Here is a 20,943-nt window from a genome sequence, read left to right on the forward strand (position 1 = left end):
TATCTTCAAGAAGGGCAAGAGGGATCCAAACATACATGGACAAGATGGTGATAGCAAGCAGTCAGCTTGAATTTATGAAGAGGAAATCAAGCTTGATCAACCTGGTAGCCTTCTACAATGAGAAGGCTGGCTTAGTGCATGAATGAAGAGCAGTGGACTTCATTTATTTAAACTTTTAGTAAAGGCTTTTGACACTGTCATTCACAACATCCCCATACACAGACCGATGACATACAAGCTAAATAAATGTGGACTGGAAATGGGCCAAATTGCTAGGATCAGAGTTGTGAATCATGGGACAGAGCGCACCTTCAAGCCAGTTTGCAGACAGTACAAAACTTGGAGTGGTTTATAAACCAGAGGGTTGTGCCACCATTCAGAGGGACCCCAACAGACTGAAGAAATGGGCCATCAGTAATCTCATGAAGTTTAACAAAGGGAAATGCAAAGTCCTGCATCTGGGGATGAATAACCTCAGGCACCTGTAACACTGTCAACCAACTGACTAGAAAGTAGCTTTAGAGAAAAAGACCTATGAGTCCTCATGGTAGACATATTGAACATAAGCCAGTAACACTGCCCCTGAAGCAAAGAAGGCACACAAAGCATTGCCAGCAAGTCGAAGGAGTTAGCTCTTACACTCTACACAGCCCTAGCAACATCACCTCTGGAGTACCGTGACCAGTTCTGGGCTCCTCAGTAGGAGAGACTCACTTACTAGAGTGAGTCCTGAGAAGGGCCACTAAGACGCTTAAGGGACTGGAGGGATCATCTGTCACATGAGGAGAAACTGAGCAAGCACAGATTGTTTAGCTGGGAAAAGAGAAAATAGGGCAGAGGGGGAATTTTCTCAATGCGGATGAATACCTGATGGGAGAGAGTAACGACAATGAAGCCAGATTCTGCCGAGCAATATCCAGTGACAGACCAAGAGATAATGGGGGGAAAAAAGTGAAATAGAGGAAGTTCCATTTAAATGTAAGAACTGTAAGAGTGGTCAAACACTGGAACAGGTTACCTTGAGAGGCTACAGATTCTCCATGCTTGAAGATATTAAAAATCTACTGGACAACATCCAGAGCATCCTGCTTTGGTTGATCCTTCTTTGAGCAGGAAGGTTGGACTAGACAGTCTCCAGAGGTCCCTTCCAATCTCAACTATTCTGTGATCCTCACTGTTTGTTTACGTACCCAAGCAAAATTTGACTGCACAATAAATCTGCTTGTACATTGTGGAAAGAGTAGATTTTTTTTCTCATTCCGAGTTTAGCATTTTTCCTGGTGCCATGCCATGTTTCTGATTACGCTTCCAAGTAGAGACATACTGAGCTTTTCATCTGTTCACCATCTGGATCAGCAAACATACAGCAAATTCAGGCATAAGAGCAGACTTGTATGGGAATTAGTCAGCATAATCAAACCTACAATACTATGCAAAGGTAACACGAGAACAAGGGATAAAAACCACTCCACCACACTTAAAATATACATCTGTATTAAGACAAGCCACTCAGTTGAATTGATCCACACTTTTTTGGATATAACCAATGCCTAAGGGTACACTAAGAAGTGCATGAGAAAAAACATGCTTACATGCAACAATCAAGCATTTCTCTGTGCAGATGAATCAATGTAGACACCGTATACAGAATCTTTAACAAGACTTTTCCAAACTCCAGTACAGAAAACTTGTGCACGTCCCCAGGCAATCTAAAAATACAGTTCGACAAATGGAAGGTACTCTAGAATCACTGAAAACAGTGTCTGCAGAGGACCCCAAAAGGTCAGTCTTCCCATTCTCTGATCCAGCACGGGAATAGTCAAATTTCACTTCATTCTTCGCAGCTGTTTTCCCTGTGGAGATATTACACACTGCCAACAACCACATTTCCACCATGTCCTAAGTACTCCTACTAGAAAGCTAGCTCTTTGTGAGGTCTTTTCCAAATTGTCATTATGACAATTAAATGATTTTTTTTTTGTCTTTATTGTAGAAAAATCATTTTCCTCTTTTTCCATGGCTAGCTTGAATTTATTTAAAGTCTGAGTAGAAATAAGTCATCTGTCAATTAAGCAGTCTCAGTTCCTTCAGCCTAAACCACAAGACATCTAATTTCACTCTTCTTTCATACTTGCAACTAGTCCTTCTCGTTGAGAAAACAACAAAACCAAAAAAAAAAAAAAGAAAGAGACAAAATAAGTCCCGGAGTCCTGAAGTGCAAAGAAATGGTCAAGAATTGCTTCAGGTATCCTACACAAAAGAATCTCTCATGCATTTTGAGGGGGGGAAAAAAAAAAACAAACAAGAAAAAAAACAGGGAGAAACACTCCAACAGCACGACACTGATGAATCATATTCACTTTATAATTCTATACAATGTGTAGAACCTGTCATGAGGAACTTCTACCTAACCTTTTATTCACTGTCATTTCTAAATTTGTGCTTACAGACTATTTTTTTTTCTTGATGCTAAGCATTTGTTGAGGTTATTACTTTCAGTATACCTGTAATGTTTCCCAGCTTTGTGTTCTCTATGAGCTTTTGCACCTACTATCTCAATTCCAACACTGAAACGTCAGTGACAACACTGATCAGTTCAGGACCTAGGACAGATCCAGATGCAGAACAAGTGCTACCACCTACCTCTTCTCACATGCTTCCCCCTTGACAGCCAGCCATTCCCCACCACCTCTCCAGGCTGGTCTTCTGGGTAGTTTTAAACCCACCTTGCACTGGGTGGCCAAATTGACAGGTGGAAGGCAACACACCCAAAAATTCCTCTTGAGGAAGGCTACAGTCCAGCCAATGAGATGACAGGGGCAACAGAAGCTTTTCTCACTTGCATCTCCTTAAAGGTCAGCACATGCTTCTTGGTGCAGGCCCACTTAGAGCTCTGGTATACTCATAATTGATCTGCTGTAACGAGATACTCTAACGTCTGGTTCAGTTCAGAGCAAGCTCTGAGTTGAAGAACACACTACAATGGCACTGGGTCCAAACTCAATCATCACCTGATTTTAGAACAAGCTTAGCATTTAAAATCAAGATCTCTTTTGGTGAAATACTAATTGTTTTCCGTATTATCCATAATTATTTCCCATATTTTAAAGTTATTTTTCCAATTTTTTTGAAAAATTACTTTTAGACAACTTAATAGTGGCTAAATATTAAATTTTCCAGACAGGGCTCACCATAAACGCATTTTGTGTCTAATTTATCACCTTCATTTATATAACTTTTCCAGTACTTTTAGAAATGTAGTCAACAGAAACCGTCGTAGAGTACTTCGAGTCCTTCCTTATCCATTTTTCAGTGAGGCACTGTTTACCAACTTGCTTTATACTAGTCTTCTAGAACCTTATATATCTTCTATGAATTCTCCAAGGTAATTCTCAATAGCTCTGAAATTGCCTCAGCCAGCTTTTCCAACCACTGTAAGAGGGAATTTCATTGTAATTGTGAAAATACCTAACTACTTTCTAGCCTGTTCTTTCTCTATCTGTGCCTTCAATCACTGATTGATATTTGTTCTAACAAATAGCAGAGCTATTTTTTCTATCAGATCTGCATCAGAGTTTTCAGCCATGGAGGTACTCTTCTGATGAACTACAACAACGTGCATTTTAAGATTTATTTTTTTTTTTTCCTTAGCTTCTGTAAGCAGATAATCTATCTGATGTGATCACACAGATGAAGGGCAGAGCCGTTATGGAGAGACATTAAAGGAATCACTGCCTCTGCTGGGCTTCCCTATCTCCCATGCCATTTACTCCATCCTCCAAAGCACTCCGAAACAGCTGTTAATTTGTAATCTAGCTTCAAGGCATCTTAATATCAAACACAATAACGGAGAACCACAGCTGATAAATACCAGTACACTTGTCAGCAGGAAACTTACTATTCACTGTCTTATTGCTACACAAGTTCAACTATAAGGGCTTCAAAATATAGGAAGGGGAATAATAAAGAAAAAAGGTTCTCAAAGCTGATCAGAAGATCTGAAGAGATCTCAAAATTGTGCAACCATATTTCCTACCTTATTGCAATAAATAAGGTGCTTTTTAATTTTATTTTACAGCACATCCAGACTTGCTGTTAACAACTGAAAAGCATCTGGCAAACATACAGCCAAAGTAAAAACAAACGCGAAGAGAAAGTTCAATAAAAGTTCGGGACAAACAAGCAATGGCTCAGGCGAGGGAGTTGACAACGATATGAAACAAAACAAAGTGGGCAGAGCTTTAGTGGACTAATCAATAAATAAGCGTAAAAAATGTTTTATGACCAGGGAATGAAACAGCAAGAAAAATATGTGGAGTTTGGATGTTGGCAAGGAGATAAAGAGATACCAGTGACAAAATGCAAACACTGAATATTGTTGTAAAACATATCAAAGTTGCTGCTTGTCTTTCATACTCTCTATTTTGGTACGCCCTTGCATTTACTGAAGGTACAATCTTCATCAGCCTTAATTCCACTTGAAAGCAACTATTTCTCTTAAGAGCCTCCATGTACAAAACCTCCCATATTTAGCTAAGCATTAAGGGTCCTTCCAATGAAAATCTCCTTTGATTTCTCCAACTTCAATGCGATCTCTGCACTACTGTTATTTCAGCTGCCAAAAATCCTAAGTCTCTACAATGAGAAACTGCCTTACAACAGGCCCCATAAAGCAACACAAAGTAAATAACTTTGCAAAATCAAAATGCTATATGCCTTCTACAAAGTTGGCATAGAGAATGTGTCACTTAAGTGCTTTAAAACTACACCTATAACTGTTAAATGAGAGATACTTAGAAAATGGCTCAAGTACTAAGTGCAATCTACACTTCACTCCTAATTCTTAGCTCGCTTGCGGGTTACTCCATCTTAACTCCCTCCAACACAAATCTACCGATTAGTGTGAAAGTGTTTTGAGTCAACCGGACCCAGCATATGTGCTATCATGTTTAGAGTTTCCCCTGAAGTACCCTACAACTGAACTTTCCTAAGGCTTTCCACGTTTTACTTTTTGCCTTTACAGATACCTCCCTTTGATGACTAAGTAGCCACAGCTAATCACTCTTTCTACCACTGAAACATCCAACACACTTTCACGCATATGGACAGTGTCAGTAGCAAAAATAAAGAAGGAAAATAAACGCCACACAAAAAACACCAATCTGTTCTTGTCTTGACAAACAAAAGGTCTGCTTACAAACAATAATTTCAAAAGCTTTTTAATGCTTTATTTTTCATATCACTTACAGCAATACCTGTCAAGTTTCCAAAAGGACTTGCCATAATATCGTTGACAGGGACCAAAATACACATATACAAACTGAAACCTGGCACACAAATACGTACTATATAAATACACAGAAACTCTCTCAGTGTAATGCAAAACTAAGTATTAGCAAGCTTTATGAAACTCACATGTGCATACAGAATATACATTACATCATATACTTCCATCACAAACTGACTCAAAGTTTTACCTTACAAATCACAAATAGAAATAGAAAAAAAATCCAAGAACGTACATTTTGGAAGAAATAAATACACTCATCTAAATCCTTTCACTGTAACTTGGCAACAAAATCTACAGAACTCTTTAGACAAAACACCTTTTGCAAACAAATTCAGTAGCCACTGGTTAGTATCCCTGGGTTTTAGAATAACTCTGATGGGAACACTTGCTCTGTGAACTATTTCATCACAAATACCTCCATGAAGCAGTTGCTTGACCTTCCCTTCCCTCTTTGCACAGTTGCAGGCAGGGTAGGAAAAATAAGTTAGTGCTTCTGGCAAAATCACAGCCAAAGTAGCTCACTTGCATGGCAGTTGTCTTGCAGACAGTATTTTTGCCTGTTGTGATACATTAGGAGTTTGAATATGATATCTGCTAGCAAAAAAAAAAAACCAACCCAAGAAAATAAAAAAGTGGAAGACAGGTTGCAGAAGAAAGCTAGGATTTTTGGAGTAATATCCCTAAACTGGGGACTAATTGCCACTAAACAACCACCCACTACCCCAGCAAGGCTCTAATACACAAAAGACCTTGAAGCATCTTAAAACTACTCTAAGTAATAAAAGACTTACATTTAGATCTTGTTACCATGCACCTCTTCCTACACGAATGTTAGGACAAATATGTAGCTTTAACTTATTTAAAACTGCAACTGTTGCTACCTTTTCAGTTCCCCTCATATTTCCTTTACTTCTGTTGAGTGATAGTTCGGAGGTTCAATACATGCTTCCAGTAACATGGTGACCACATCTTGCAACACAGCTTTGCTGTAAAAACTGATTGTTCAGCATTCCATGTATTTGCTTCCTGTGACACCTCCTGTCAGAAAATATAGGTAAACCTCATACAGATCCCTTCTCTTCATGGTCTATTTTCCTAGGAATTAAAAAAAATCATGGAATCATCCAGGTTAGTATGGACCTCTTTCAGACACCTTTTTATGCTGTGAGGGTTGCCCAGAGTGGTTGTGGAGTTTCCATCCTTCGTGACATTCAAAAGTCTTCTGGATGCAGTCCTGGGACACAAGCTCTAGGATACCCTGCTTGAGCAGAAAGGGGGACCAGACAACTTCCAGAAGTCCCTTCCAACCTGTAATTGTTTGGAATTATGTAGTTCTCTGACTGATTCTGTGAACCCCCTGCTCAAGCAGGGCCAGCCACAGTAGATCACCTAGTACCACACGCAGTTGGATTTTGAGTGTCTCCAAGGATAGAGACTTCACAACTTCCCTGAACAACCTGTTCCAGTGCTTGGCCATGCTTACAGTAAAGACATGTTTGTGTTCAGATGGAATTTCAGTATTTGTAATTTGTGCCCATTGCCTTTTGTCCTCTCCATGGGCACTACTGAGAAGAGTTTGTCTCCCTCTTCTTCATTCCCCACCTGCATTGATAAGATCTGCCCTGAGCCTTCTCCAAGGTGAACAGTCGGAGCTCTCTCAGCCTTTCCTCATGGAAGAAATGCTCCAGACCCTTAATGACCTTTGTGACCCTGCACTGGACTCTCTACAGTATGTCTGTCTTTCTCTTGTACTAGGAAGCCCAGAACTCAGCACTCCAGACGCAGCCTCACGAGTGCTGAGCAGAGAGCACCTCCTTCAACCTGTTGGCAGCACTCTTCCTAAACCAGTCCAGAAGGTTGCCTGCATTGTTTGCCACGGCAGTCAAGCTGGCCCACCATCAGCTTGTGGTCCACCAGTATGCCAACCTAATTCTCTGCAGAGCTGCCTTCCAGGTGGTCAGACCCCCTGGGGTTATTCCTCCCCTGATACAGGATTCTGCATTTCCCCTTGTTGCACTTCATGAGATTCCTCTCAACCCAGTTCTCCATCCTGTCCACGTGCCTGTGAATGGTAACACAACTATGGGATGTATGAGCAATTCCTCCCAGTTTTGTACTGCCTACGAACTTGCTGGGGGTGCACTCTGTCCCAGCATCCAGGTCATTAATGAAGATGCTAAACAGTACTGGACCCAGTATCAATTCCTAGGGTACACTATCGATGGCTTGCCTCCAGCTGGACTTTGTGTCACTGACCACAAACCTCAGACATTCAGACAGTTCTTTATCTACTTTGCTGTTCTCTTATCTAACCCGTACTTTGTCAGCAAAGATGTGCTATGGGAAATAGTGTCAAAAGCCTTACTCAAGTTGAGGTAAAGAACATCCACTGCTCTCCCTGCCCTGAAGGTATCTGTAGGCTACCTACCATTACTGAAAACTACTGAGAGTACTATTATTTTTCATCAAGGGCTACAGATTTTTTTAATTAACTCAGCAGTGAGAATCATTGAAGAGGAAAACTGCTCAGAATGATAGGCAGATCCCAAAACAACTTCAGAGAGGACAATCAATTTTTCCCCCAAATAATGAGTTTGGTATTTTTTCATTGTCAATTACAATAGTATCCTCAGATGACCTCAAATATTTAACATTATTGCTATCATCTTCATTTAGCAAGCCTAACATCTAACACTTGAGGAACTCCAATTTTTAGTAAGGTGGACAATACCTCAACTGTCATTCTAACAGCCGTGCGTATGCCCTCCAAACTATTACCAGCTTATACGCTATCTTCTTTGCATTATTAATCAAGCATTCTGATGTGAATTTTCATCCATGCCAATATAAAAGGAAAGTCAGGGCTTAAGCACTATATCTACAAATGGAAAAATCATTAAAATCCTGTCACCTAAATCCGTAAATCAGGGTAAGGAACATCAACCGCAATCCAATTAAGATGGGCTTAGAGGAAAAGTAGACAGTAAATTATCCATGAGCCAACAATGTGCCCTTGTTGCCAAAAAGGCCAATGGAATCCTGGGCTGCATACGGAAGAGTGTGGCCAGTAGGTCGAAGGAGGTCATTCTCCCCCTCTACTCTGCAGTGGTGAGGCCACAACTGGAATACTGTGTCCAGTTTTGGGCTCCCCAGTTCAAGAGGGACAGAGAACTGCTGGAGCGAGTCCAGCGAAGGGCAACTAAGACGATTGAGGGACTGGAGCATCTCCCTTATGAGGAAAGGCTGAAAGAGCTGGGACTCTTTAGCCTGGAGAAGAGAAGGTTGAGGGGAGACCTTATTATGGCATACAAGTATCTAAAGGGTGGGTTGAAGGAGGATGGTGACAGACTCTTTTCAATGGTTCCCAGTGACAGGACGAGGGGCAACTGGCACACGTTGGAACATAGGAAGTTCCGTTCAAATACACAGAAAAACTTCTTTACCGTGAGGGTGACAGAGCACTGGAACAGGCTGCCCAGGGAGGTTGTGGAGTCCCCTTCTCTGGAGACGTTCAAGACCCGCCTGGATGCCGTCCTGAGTAATGTGCTCTAGGTAATCCTGCTTTAGCAGAGGAATTGGACTAGATGATCTCTAGAGGTCCCTTCCAACTCTGAAGATTCTGTGAAAACAGAAGCTGACTAGTAGGACAGGCTACACTGGGCTTCTAAGGCAGCTGAAAAGAAAAGGTTAAGAAAACTCAAAACAAAAGGAGACTAATGGATGTGAGAGAACACTGCTTGCGGAGGAATATAGAGCTTCATACAGTTAAGACACCAAACATCTGGAAGATGGGTGAGACTAACAGCCACTTTACTATGGTCTGGAACTCCTCCCTGCACACACTCATCCAAAAGAAAAAGGCCATCTTGCTGCTTGACTGTTCAGTTAGGACTTCAATGTGCTACTGTTTGCGTGCTGAAATTTCACATCGTTTTAATTGTTACTTCAGTTCCACGACTCAGAACTATTTTTCAAGCCTGTGACATTAACATATATTATCTTTCCTATGACATTAACTTTTTAAACAACTAGCTCGTTTGGTTTTTTTATCCGATTTTCATTTAAACACAAAAAAGTGCAAAAGTACAAAACAGTATCTGGATCCCTTTTATAACTGAAGAGGCCTCTATAATGGCATAAATCTATCTCATATAAACAAAGAGAATATACAAGAAAGCACCCCTACAAAGCGTTCTCCACACAAACAGAAGGGTCCCTCAGTACAACCACTGACAGTTATAGTTTCTTTTCTGTAATCATCTGATTTTTCTTTATTTGCTACAATGTTATCTATGAAATTAGATCTGTAAGAACACATGCAAGGAAAATATTCTACCTCAAGTTGTGCAGAGGGAAAAGTATTTATCTATCTCCTGCCCTTAACAAATATTTTTATGACTCTTTTTTTTTTTTATAAAAAAAGTCATTCAACCATAGCAAAGATGACAATATCTGCACTTTTGGCCACTTTCCTATCTAAACGCAACCACCAAAACGAAAGTGCACACAAAGCTATCTTGCTAGAATCATACCAGCAGAATTTTATTTTAGGGAAGATGCTCCATGAAGTTCAGGAAGAACTGTACTGATTAAGAAAAAGCACATTCCCAGTGGTTAATAACAGTATAACATCCTTAGAGTGATTACTACCGCAAGTAAACCAAATAAATTCTACATTGTGTTCACTGAATAGCAGAAGATGCACCCACCTAATGCAAACAACTGAAAACTCACCAGTTTACAGCTGTCAGTGATCTACCTTGTATAACAGTATATTCTAGAAATAAAATGGGATAGACAATTGATTGAATAGAAATGGAATAGACACATGACTACTCTGAAAACATACAAGCTTAATGAAAACATATGAGCACATCTGTTAGAATAATGCATTGGCTTGTGGGAGAGAAAGGAAAGGTAAAACCAAATAAGAGGTGAGTCATAAGTAGCAATACACGTAACTTATGGTGAAATAATCAAAATAAGAAAGAAGAGGCTGAAATCACACAAACAGGAGAGTAAGGTACTTATTTAAGAACAAGCTCATCTCAATGTAATGTAAATGACTGGCTACAGGTCTGTGTAAAGACAGTTGCTGGCTTAAAGGCTCAGCAATAGAAAAAGATGAGTGATGTTATCAATCAGCTGCAACAAGGAGAACACTGGAGAAAGAAAACAAAGAGTTAACCCTCTTAAGGTTATAACACTTGGCTAGACATTTTTCCAGACTGACAGAGATCATGACCAAAATAATCTAAATCCTATGGCAGCACAGCGTAAGTTAGAGAAGAGGCTTCCAACTATTTTCATTTGCAAACTTATAAAATTTTTCAGTAGCAGTTTAAATTATTCTAATGAACTTAAACTACGAACAACAGGCTTATACTTTTTGACCTTATCTTACTTTCTCTTTTTATTGTCTTTGGCTAGGATAAAGTTAATTTTATTCAGAGTAGCTTATATGCTTTGGATTTGTGATGGAAACAGTGTTGATAACACACGTATGCTCTAGGTGTTGCTGAACAGTGCTTACAACAAGACCTTTTCTTTTTCTCACATCGCCCCAAGAATAGGCTGGGGGTGCACAAGGAGTTGGGAGGGGACACAGCTGGGACAGCTGACCCCAACTCACCAAGGGGATATCCCATGCCTTATGATGTCATTCTCAGCAACAAAAACTGCAGGAAAGAAGGAGGGAACATTCACAGTTGATGGGCCTTTTTCTCCCAAGTAACCATTATGCACGATGCAGTCCTGCCTTCCTGGAGATGGCTAAACATTGGCCTGATGATGGGAAGTAGTGAACTAGTTCCTTATTTTGCTTTCTTTGTGCACACAGCTTTTGCTTTACCTATTAAACAGTCTGCGAGATCTCACATTTTTATCCCTCCAACCATCTACCCCATCCCACTGCAGGGCGGGTGAGCAGCTGCGTGGTGCTTAGCTGCCTGCTCGGGTTAAACCAGAACACCCTTTCATGGAATCCATAAAGTATTTTCCAAGAGTCCAAAAACCTCAGTTCAAATAGACAATTATGCTTGGGAACACAAGTCAAGGAAAGTTAAGGGAAGAAAATGAAAATAAGGAATGGCACTAATCTAACCACAGGGCTCCAGTTTTATGTGGGCCCAAGGAAGCTGAATTTATGTTTCTTTTCTAAGGTATACAACTGGTATAGATTTAGAATTATTAAGTTCATAACAAAAGAAAAGAAAAATCCTCACAGTATTTTCAGGCCAAAGTAGTCATAGATATACTACATGCAAAGAACGAAGTACCGTTCAGTTATAACAATAAGAAGTCCATCAACACATTCATCGTCTGAAGAGAGACAGTGAGCTATAACATGCTATTTACTATGAAGTAATTGTTACTAAAGAAAAAAGCATATTAATATGCTTCATAATATATGAAACATTCAATCTAAATGTACAAAAACCATACACCTTAGTGTAGCCACTTATGGCACAAGGAACCCATTCTCCTCCGCTAATTTGTAGTATTCAGCCTTTGGAGGGGCACAGTGTTAGGAATTGGCTGTGAAAGATCACGGGGAAAGATTAGCTGCAAAAAACTATATTTACAATATAAAAACTTTAGTTAATTACAATACTACTATTCCAATCAGCACCTCAGTGTGAAGCAGTGTTTATGGCAAGCAAGGTAAGAAAGACAAAGACAAAAATGCAACCACGTATTTAAGAGACACTGAAAGGGATCAAGTTTCCGAAGTAAACAGAGGATGTGGAAAACAATTTGCATGAAGTACTTCAGTACCAAAGACTATTACTGATATGTCATACGTGTTTCCTATAAAGGCATAAATAGTCTTTAAATTATGGCTTTGGTGAAACATATCTAGTCATATGTCAGGAAAAGAATTCACTAAAGAAACATTTTGGCCAGGAGGAAGATCATAATATGGGAGGAAAACCAAAACCAAACGCCCACAACTGACGGTTAAGATAGCAGAAGCTCAAATTCAACATCAAGTTAAGTATGGAGGAAGCACACTTACTACATTTAACATAGCCAGCAGTGAGGAACTGTAACAACTTAAATTGCTCTAGCTCCAGACTAACTTTAACTGCTTATATTTGCCATCTAACAGACCATCCGCATGCCAGAGCGGACAGGGTAAACTTTAACTAGCATTTCCTCTCAGTTTAAAAACAAAAAAAAGAACACCAAAAAAACCCACCACAAACCAACAACATAAAAGGAAATATAAAATAGAATATATACACAGATGGTTTCAAATCAGTAAGTCTAAAAATCCCAGGACACACAGATTAGAAAATCTAAAGATTACCGAGAACAGGAAATCAGACTTTATATGAAAATTGCCAACAGAACTCACATCCCCTTAAAAAAATGGAAGCAAAGTCCAATTTCAGTTAAGCAAAAATAACTCTTTGATTATTCCTAGAATTTCCAGCTGTAGCTACTTTGAAATAAATTAGAAAAAAAATCAGTCACTGGTTAAAATATTAAGCAGAATAAACCACAATCATTGGAAATCTAATACGCTGATGCCTCTCATGTCCAACTTCAGAGTTTTACTTATGCTTGCATATGAAAAGTCTCAATTCTTGTTAACTTCAGCAGAATATTCAGGCGACGTCTGCCGGCTTGAAGTGGAAGAGATTTCATTATTCCCAGGACCCACTCCACCGAAAATTCATGCAATGACCTCACATGGATTTAATTACTAAAATTATAATGCTAAAACTTGAGCCAGACCTGTTGCCATTGTTATGAATTTTGCCATTGTATAGATACCAACACCTACAACCTATTTGTCCCCACAAATATTCTCATCAGTAATCCCCAACCCGACATTCAGAAAGGATAAATTATTGTAAAAGTTTAAAACACATTAAGTACGGTATTTTGGAACATGGCTGAGCAGCCAAGATCCACAAAGGTGTAAACAACATAGAGAAATCACCAAACATCAAGAATTAATACAGCAATAAAGGAAAGTTACACAAGGCCTTACCTATGTTTGAAAAGCATCTACCGGAATGTCAAAACCCAAGAGCAGGTAATGGGAATTGAAAGAAAGGTGATAATCTGCTGTCATTATTACTAACCTTACCAAAAAGTCAATTCCTGAGACAATTACCATATGAACACTAAAAAGGCATAAGCAATAATGACTGAAATATTACAGCTAAATAGTTAGGTACCCAATACAAATGATGCAGTAACAAATTGACTGACTGGAGAACATGTCAATCATCTCCACAGGTGAACATTCAGAATGTCACTATTTAACAGTATAAACACCGTAGCTGCTGCTACTTGACACACTCTCACATAAGCACACTCTTGTAGCTAAGAAAAAATAGCTTAACAATTTTTTGTAACTTCTGTTCAATTCCAGTTTGGCCTATAATTGAACTTTTAACTGAAAAGCAAAAGGCTTCATATAGTGTTATTTTGTAGTCCAAAACATACAACACAGGGGGAAAAAAAAAAAACCAAAGAGAAAATATCACACAATGGGATTCTATCACATGCACTTATTCCTCTCCAAACTACACAATTCCCTTCTAAAACAAGAATCAGAAGGACGCACGACTACAAAAGACAAAAGGTGCCCTTTTAGCATCACTAAACTTCTGAGGCTCTTTGAGCCTCAATTTTTGTGAAAAGGAAATGCATTTCTATCAACCCACAAAACCTGAATATTCTTATGTATTCCAGGTTTTTTAATTTTTCAAATCTTTTATATAAATTAGGATACATTATTTTTTTATATATATACATAAAATAAATATCCTAAGCTGCTCAACATAACGTTACTATTAGCTTCTTTCCAGCTTCCATTATTATGTTTTCTACGCTAGCACTGCACAAATACAAACACTGTTAGACTAAGCAACTGCTATAGTACTTTTAAAAGAACTACTATGTAAAACTGTTTTCCTTATCAGAATATAAGGTGAAAAAGACAAGTAAAACCACACAGTTTTAGTTAACCTATCAACCAATAGCATAATCTAGTATTAGAACATTATTATATTACAGCTAAAAAGCCTACAGCTGGCAGCAACTCTTAATAGCTTTTCTAACACACAGGTTAGCTTAATGCAAGACTTAACAGCACATCAATTTTCCAATTAAATAAAATTTTCAGTTTACACAGGACTTAAACCTTTTTTTTGGGAAGGGATGGGAAGGGACGGGATGGGACTTCAGTTGGCAGGGATTTATAGAGCAAGTCTTTTCACAGGAATAAGCATGAAAATGTAATATGGAATGCATAATACTTCACAAGAAACACCACTATAATTTTATTAGTCTTTATGTATAACCTTTATTTTTTCAATCAAATGAATACTTCCAAATTTTGCAATTATACTTTCAGTTGTTAAAAGCACCAAGTCCCAAACAAAAAGCAACTTACAGCTTTTGTAAAGGTTTTAGATCTGAAGAAATTAAGGCATTCCGGTGTACCGACAATCAAATTAACTCAAATTTCACATATCTAAATTTACTAAACGTGGTTTCTACGAATTCTTGAGTAATTTGGCAGTGCAAAGGGGTGAAGTGTTTCAGTGGTGCTTCACCAAGAAGTTTTGAAAAATATATACTTAAAACATCAAAGGGCCAAATAAGCATTGCATTACTTATTATTATTACTTATTATTACATAAGAAGGGGCATATGGGAAGACTTTGTGTCAACTTTGAAAAGCCTGAAGACTAACCTAATGATCAACTTTGCCCAGATAACGTATCATTTACAGCTATGAGTGTGGATGAGCTGGCCTACTCCCAAAAATTTCTTTTATCATCCAATAGAAAGAATCACCATAAAATGAAAGAAAGTCGACTGCCTCTTCTTCAGACAAAATGGATAAAAAAAGCCAGCCATCTGATTTCTGGTTAATAGTAGCAATCTCACATTCCAGTCATCACTGAAGTTTTCCTTGATCTCAGTCAAGCCACTTCACAATATTAGATTTGTTTGGACATTTTGTCCCCACCATATAAACAGAAGGTTTTTTCCTCTGAAGGATCCAAGTAAAAAGAGGCAACTTTAGCTACAAAATAATGAACAACAAAAGTAACCCCCAGAAAGTATTTGCATTTTCAAATGATTAATGTTTTTAAACTAATGGATAGAATGTTTCTACTGAACTTTATGCAGCAAACAAATGAAGCACCTGACAAGCTCAGTAGGGTGTCTCCCTTTAGTACAAAACAAGAAATTTTCAATATTGAATACCATTCAGTACATACTGCTGCATCTCTGATACCTAATGTCACTACAGAAATCCAGACACAGACCTCACAAGTAATTTAAAGTGCAAATGGAACCAAAGAAGAACCACCTATTCAGAAATTATTCTTGGATCTGAATGATGTTACTTTTACTGTTGCTGAGTTAATGTCCTACAGACACACACACACACACACAAAAAAGATATTATGAACTTTTTGGTAAACATCAGTTGATAAACTGCAAAACACGAAAAACAATTTGACATGAGTATGAAATTACTGCCATTTTAAAGTACATTGTCGTTGTAATACTAAAATTTCAAGTTAGTCAAAATTACGTAGTGAACATTTTCATTACAAAACGGGACACACTAAAGCCATCACAAATTTGTATATCTACCCATATTTGACAAACAGCCTCAAAGAACACACTGAGCCTATCTGATACTTCTGGTAGTACATACATAGGTTAAAAAAAAAAACAAACACAAAGAGTAAAGGGACTGACAGTTTAGGGGAAAACCCTGAGACGCACGAGAGATAACAGCAGCAATTCAGCTGGACAGGGATGTGTGCTAGAATTAAGTTATACAACAGAAAAACCATGTAACTGAAGACAGCAAAAATGTGAAAAATTAGAAATACTTTTAAACTACCTTACTTTGCACATACAAAGCTTCAGCACTGAAAGCAGTTAACAACTTACATTACTTCAGTAACAGAGAGCAGACTTCCAGTTTCATCCACTCAGAACCGAGCTTATGGAACAACACTCAACATGAAGTTTTTATTTGCCCTCTGAAGAGGCTCATGCTTCCTACTAGTGTTTTACAGACTTTCATGGCTACATTAGACATTGTGCCATTACTACACATTGTCATGTATTTCAGTAGCCACAAAGCAGAGACTACAAATTAAGCACAGAGTAGATTTATCTTCCAACCCATCTTGACTTGCCAAGTAAGTTTCCCACTGCTAGCAGTACCGTAACTGATTCTTAACATTATTATGTGAGCAAAGATGGTTGTACATTAAGTTGCAGCATCAGATACTTTTTTCTTTCATAAAATTATTAGGCTGGCACTAGTGACAAAACCAGCAGTTTCTCTGCTCCTGCTGCTCTGTACAGAGATCTTTGTGCAAACCTTCACCTCATGCTGTCACAAGCACAACTACAAGGTGAGCCAGATCGGGGAATTAGACTGGATTACAACAAACCATTTTTGCCAAGTTAATTTTAACCCAGAGCGAATCTCTAATATGTTACTGCAAGAGACTATATAAATAATTATGTCAACGTGGCAGGGGGAACAAGCACAGTGACCGAACCTTCTCCTTTGGAGACCAAAGTGTTCATGACACCGCAGCCAGTATCACGTGAGGAAATGCAAAGCACTGCTAGTTCTGTTTCAAAGCCAATTACTGCATCCTACTCAACACGTGACATTCATCACTTTCAGATAACAACCAGCACAAACACCTTGCAAATATGAAATTAATCTTACTTGTGACTTTCAGATAATCTCCACAATGTTTAGTTTCCATGTCTACACACAAGTATTTTCATGCTGCTTTCTAGTTCTTCATAAACATTAAAGTTCAGGTTTGGAATAAAAGCACTCACTGAGGCAGGAGCTGGTCACACCACGTGAAGTGCAGCATACAATTTTGTAGAGTTCAAGCAAAAATTCTACATCGCCATATTGCAGGCAGGTTGCACTACCATTCTTCAAATTAGCCTTCTCGGAGCACAGAAAGAATTTTATTAATGTTCATAAGCCAATTTATTTAGTCTTTTTAAGGTACTCCAAGATATTTTTCTTGTCACAAACACTCTTATTGGCAGATTAAAAGGCTTCAGATTTTCCACACAGATAAAAATCAAGTTAAGACTCTTGTTATAAGCTATGTTATCTTAACTTCCAATTAATTTATCTGGCACTGTTAACTACTGTAGCAACTAGATGCAGTCACAAATTACTTCAAAGCACCTCTTTAGAAAACATTTTGGATTGTTACCTTTTTTGTGAAAAAGCATTTTTGACCATTTCTGTTTAAGACTACCAGGTGGCTGATGTTCTCAAACCTTAAACTGGACTATTTTAACACTAGTATGGATAAAGGATGGAGATGATGAGCGGTACCTTGACTACCATCAGTCTGATACACAAGATGTTGGAGATGAATACAAAGAGATAGCGGGCAACTAGCCGATTATTAAATATTCCTCCTCTCAGAAGTCCTACTATACACATTGGCTGTACTCATCAGTGTTAACTAGCTGTCATTTACTTGCCAATAGCCTAATATAACCTGTTTCCTCTGCACTGCCTTATTTGATTTGCTCTAAGATGACACCATCTAGCCCAGATATCTGACTAAATCTAGCCTTTAAGAATAAAGACACCCAGTAACTGCAAATGTCACTGTTTCTTTTAACTGGCATTCTCATAAGGATCTGCTAACAAGAAATAGAACACAAAAGAATGCAATCTCTGGTATCTTGGAATTAAATGTAATTATTTTAAGAATGTAAATTTAAAAACCCCATTGTTTACACTCACCTAAGGCTAGTATTTTCTACAGTAGTAAGTACAAGAGACACCAGCTGACTTACGCTAAAACAAAAAAAACGTGGAGGCCACAACGAATTCAAAACTACAGCTTTAAAAAAATACAGACACGTTAAGGCAAAATTCAGGCAAGTATCCAAACACCATGGAGCAATCCCACAGCTGATTTCCTTACATTTAGTAGTTTCCTTACCCTTAGCACTTGCAGTCCCAGGATAAAAAGCTCAGAAGTAGGAAGAGAAGATTTAAAGGAAAAAGCATGAGCACTGAACTAAGGAATATATGGGGTAAAAAAAAACAACTCTCACAGGCCTATGTGGGGGGAAAAAAGGAACTATAGTTTCCTTGCCATATGAAAATAACTCAATAATTGCAAAGGTGTCAAATGCCAGGTCTAACAGTCCACATTTCCAGCACTTCCCATCAGCAAATTGGGAAAGTTGTGTTATTCTTTTAGTTTCTTACGTTTATACCACTCCTAGGCGCAGCCTGTCTGTGGAGGGAAACATGCCCTGCTGTTCCCAGTCAGACTGAAAAAAAGAAAAACCACCACCCAAACCGAAGCAGCCAACCACCCAGTGCTTTACAACCGTTCACCAACTTAAAACAAGGGTGACTCAAAGCTCTCCTCACGACTGGGCCACCCACACCGCAGATTAAGGCTGAGAAACACGGGAAAGGTGCCGCTTTCTTGTCATCCCCATCCTCGGCCACCTCCGGAGGGAAACAATGGGGACAGCCCGGGGAACCAGGGCGGGAGCCCGCCCCTCGCCCCACTCACACCGGGACTCCGGCCGGACACCGCGCCCTCGCCTCCGCCGCCCCGGGAGGGTCCGTCAGGGCCGGGGCGGGGGATAATGCCCGACACCCGCCGCCCCTCATCGCCGCCCTCCGCCCCGTCTATCAGACGGCCTGCGGACACCCGGGCTCGGGAGGGAGGGAGGGAGGGCGGGCGGGCGGCGAGGCACCCCAGGGCGACAAGCGGCAGGAGCAACAGGCACCCTGCCCAGGCCGAGAGCCGGCTAGGCAGGATCGGCCTCGGGAAAGGCAGCCCCGAGGGGCACCATCCTTCCTCCGGGAACTGGGGGCTCAGGAACCGCCCGCACCACCCCACCCCCAACCCCTCCCCGACTCCCCCTGGAAACCGCTGCCTAGGGCGCAGCCCCCTGCAGACACCGAGGCCGCCGACAAGGCGATTACCGAAGGCGGAAGGGAAAAAAATAAGGCAGGGCAGCTAAAAGGCTGCTCCGACAAGGCGGCAAGGCAGCGGGGGCCTTCGCTCGCTGGGCACCCGTGGGTGCCCCCAGCCGAGACCACGGGGGGTTCTCTGCTCCTTTCGGCGGCACGACAGGCCCCGGCCGGAGCCAGGTCCGCCCGACGTCTCAAACATGGACACCGTGAGGAAACCCCTCCATCCCCCGCCGCAAGGGCGTGAGGAAACCCCTCTCCCCTCCGCCGCAAGGGCGTGCCGGAGCCCCCGGCCCCCGCGCTGGGGGAGGGGAGCGGGGACAGGTAACTCCCCCCCACCAGCTCCCCGGGAAGGGGAGGTGGCAGCGCCATCTGCACGGTAACGCCGGCCAAGCTCAGCGGCAGGGCCCGGGCGGCACCTGGGCGGCCGCCGGGTTACATCACCGCCCCCTCCGTCCCTCAGGGTGGGGGGGAAGGGCACACGACGGAGGTGGCGGGGGGCAACCGGGCTGCCCGACAAGGGGGTCGAGGATGGGGAGGGCGGCGGCCGGCGGAGGAGAAGCGTGCCGCCGCCGGGAGGAAGGTGCACCACACGGGGCCCGGGGGTGAAGAGGAGCCGCCGGGGGAACGGCCGCTCCCAGCCGGCGATGGGAGGGGGTGGCTGCCCCTCTGTCCCGGGAGGGAGGAGGCTCGGTGCTCGTTACCTGCCCGGGTGGCTCCCCAGCTCCCGGTCGCTCAGCGCCGCCGTATAAATCTTCCGGTATCTGTCGGCCAGGGCCTTCCCGGAGAGCAGCAGCTGGTAGCGGCTCCGGCAGCCCAGCGACGGCGGCGCCAGGGCGCCGGGCAGGCCTCCCAGCCCACCGGCTGAGCCCTCTTCGGGCCCCATGGGCCCCGCCGGACCGGAGCCGCTAGGAAAGAAGAAGCCGCCCTCGGCCCCGGTGCAGGCGGCGACGGCGGCTCCCGCAGAGGAGGCGGCGGCTGCGGCGCTCATCCCCCTCCCCGCCCGCCCCCTGGTGGCTGCGCTGCCTCCCGGCGCGACGCGGACACAGGCGGCTCCCGCTGCCTTCACCGCCGGGGCCCAGCCATGGAGAGGCCGCAAAAGCCGTCGCCGCCTCCACGGAGGCCGCTCATCCACCCGGGCCGGGGCTGGGGGGTGCGGGAACACCCCTCTTCTCCCCTCAAGCGGCGCCTCGGGGCCCCCAGCTGCCCGCCCGCCCCTCGCCCTCCGCCGCTGGGCGCAGCGCCGGCCGCCGCGCTCTGGGCGGGACCGTGTAGCCTCCGGGACGGGGCGGGGTATGAGGGGTAGGTGAGGGGGTGGCCTGGCCGCTTCGCTCCCCTCTTCCCGCTAACAGGGGCGGGGGGCCGGCGGCTGCCGCTCCCCCTCCGGAGTTTCTCCTCAGCGGCGGCGGCAGCGCCACCGCCCTCGCTCCGCGCAGCCGCCCCGGCCCCGCCTCCCTCCCGCCGCCAGCCCGGCCGCCAGGCGCATGCGCCGACCGGTCCCGCCTCTTCCCCCCTTCCCCCCACCCCCCCGGGAAATCCGGGGCCGAGCGGGGCCCGCACCTGCTGCGCTGAGGCGGCGGGGCCCGCGGAAGGCCCTAGGGTCGTACCCCGACTTTGCGGGCCTGTAGGTCCTCGCTTATACCCTGTTGAGGGTGGG

At 42.4% G+C, this 20,943-nt stretch overlaps 1 protein-coding gene across 13 annotated transcripts in view; it reads right to left on the minus strand.

Annotated features, from left to right (window-relative positions):
- MYCBP2 (MYC binding protein 2) overlaps positions 1 to 20,732 on the minus strand; it is a 200,425-nt gene extending 179,693 nt beyond the window's left edge. For all 13 annotated transcript variants that reach the window (XM_063335960.1, XM_063335975.1, XM_063336007.1 and 10 more), the window contains exon 1: positions 19,991 to 20,732. In XM_063335960.1, the coding sequence (XP_063192030.1) occupies positions 19,991 to 20,277 (287 nt within the window). In that variant the 5' untranslated portion in view covers positions 20,278 to 20,732. The remainder of the gene's footprint in view (positions 1 to 19,990) is intronic.
- Between the last annotated feature and the right edge of the window lie 211 nt (positions 20,733 to 20,943).

This window comes from Chroicocephalus ridibundus, chromosome 1 (genome assembly GCF_963924245.1).
Source record: "Chroicocephalus ridibundus chromosome 1, bChrRid1.1, whole genome shotgun sequence".
Taxonomy (NCBI): Eukaryota; Metazoa; Chordata; class Aves; order Charadriiformes; family Laridae; genus Chroicocephalus; species Chroicocephalus ridibundus.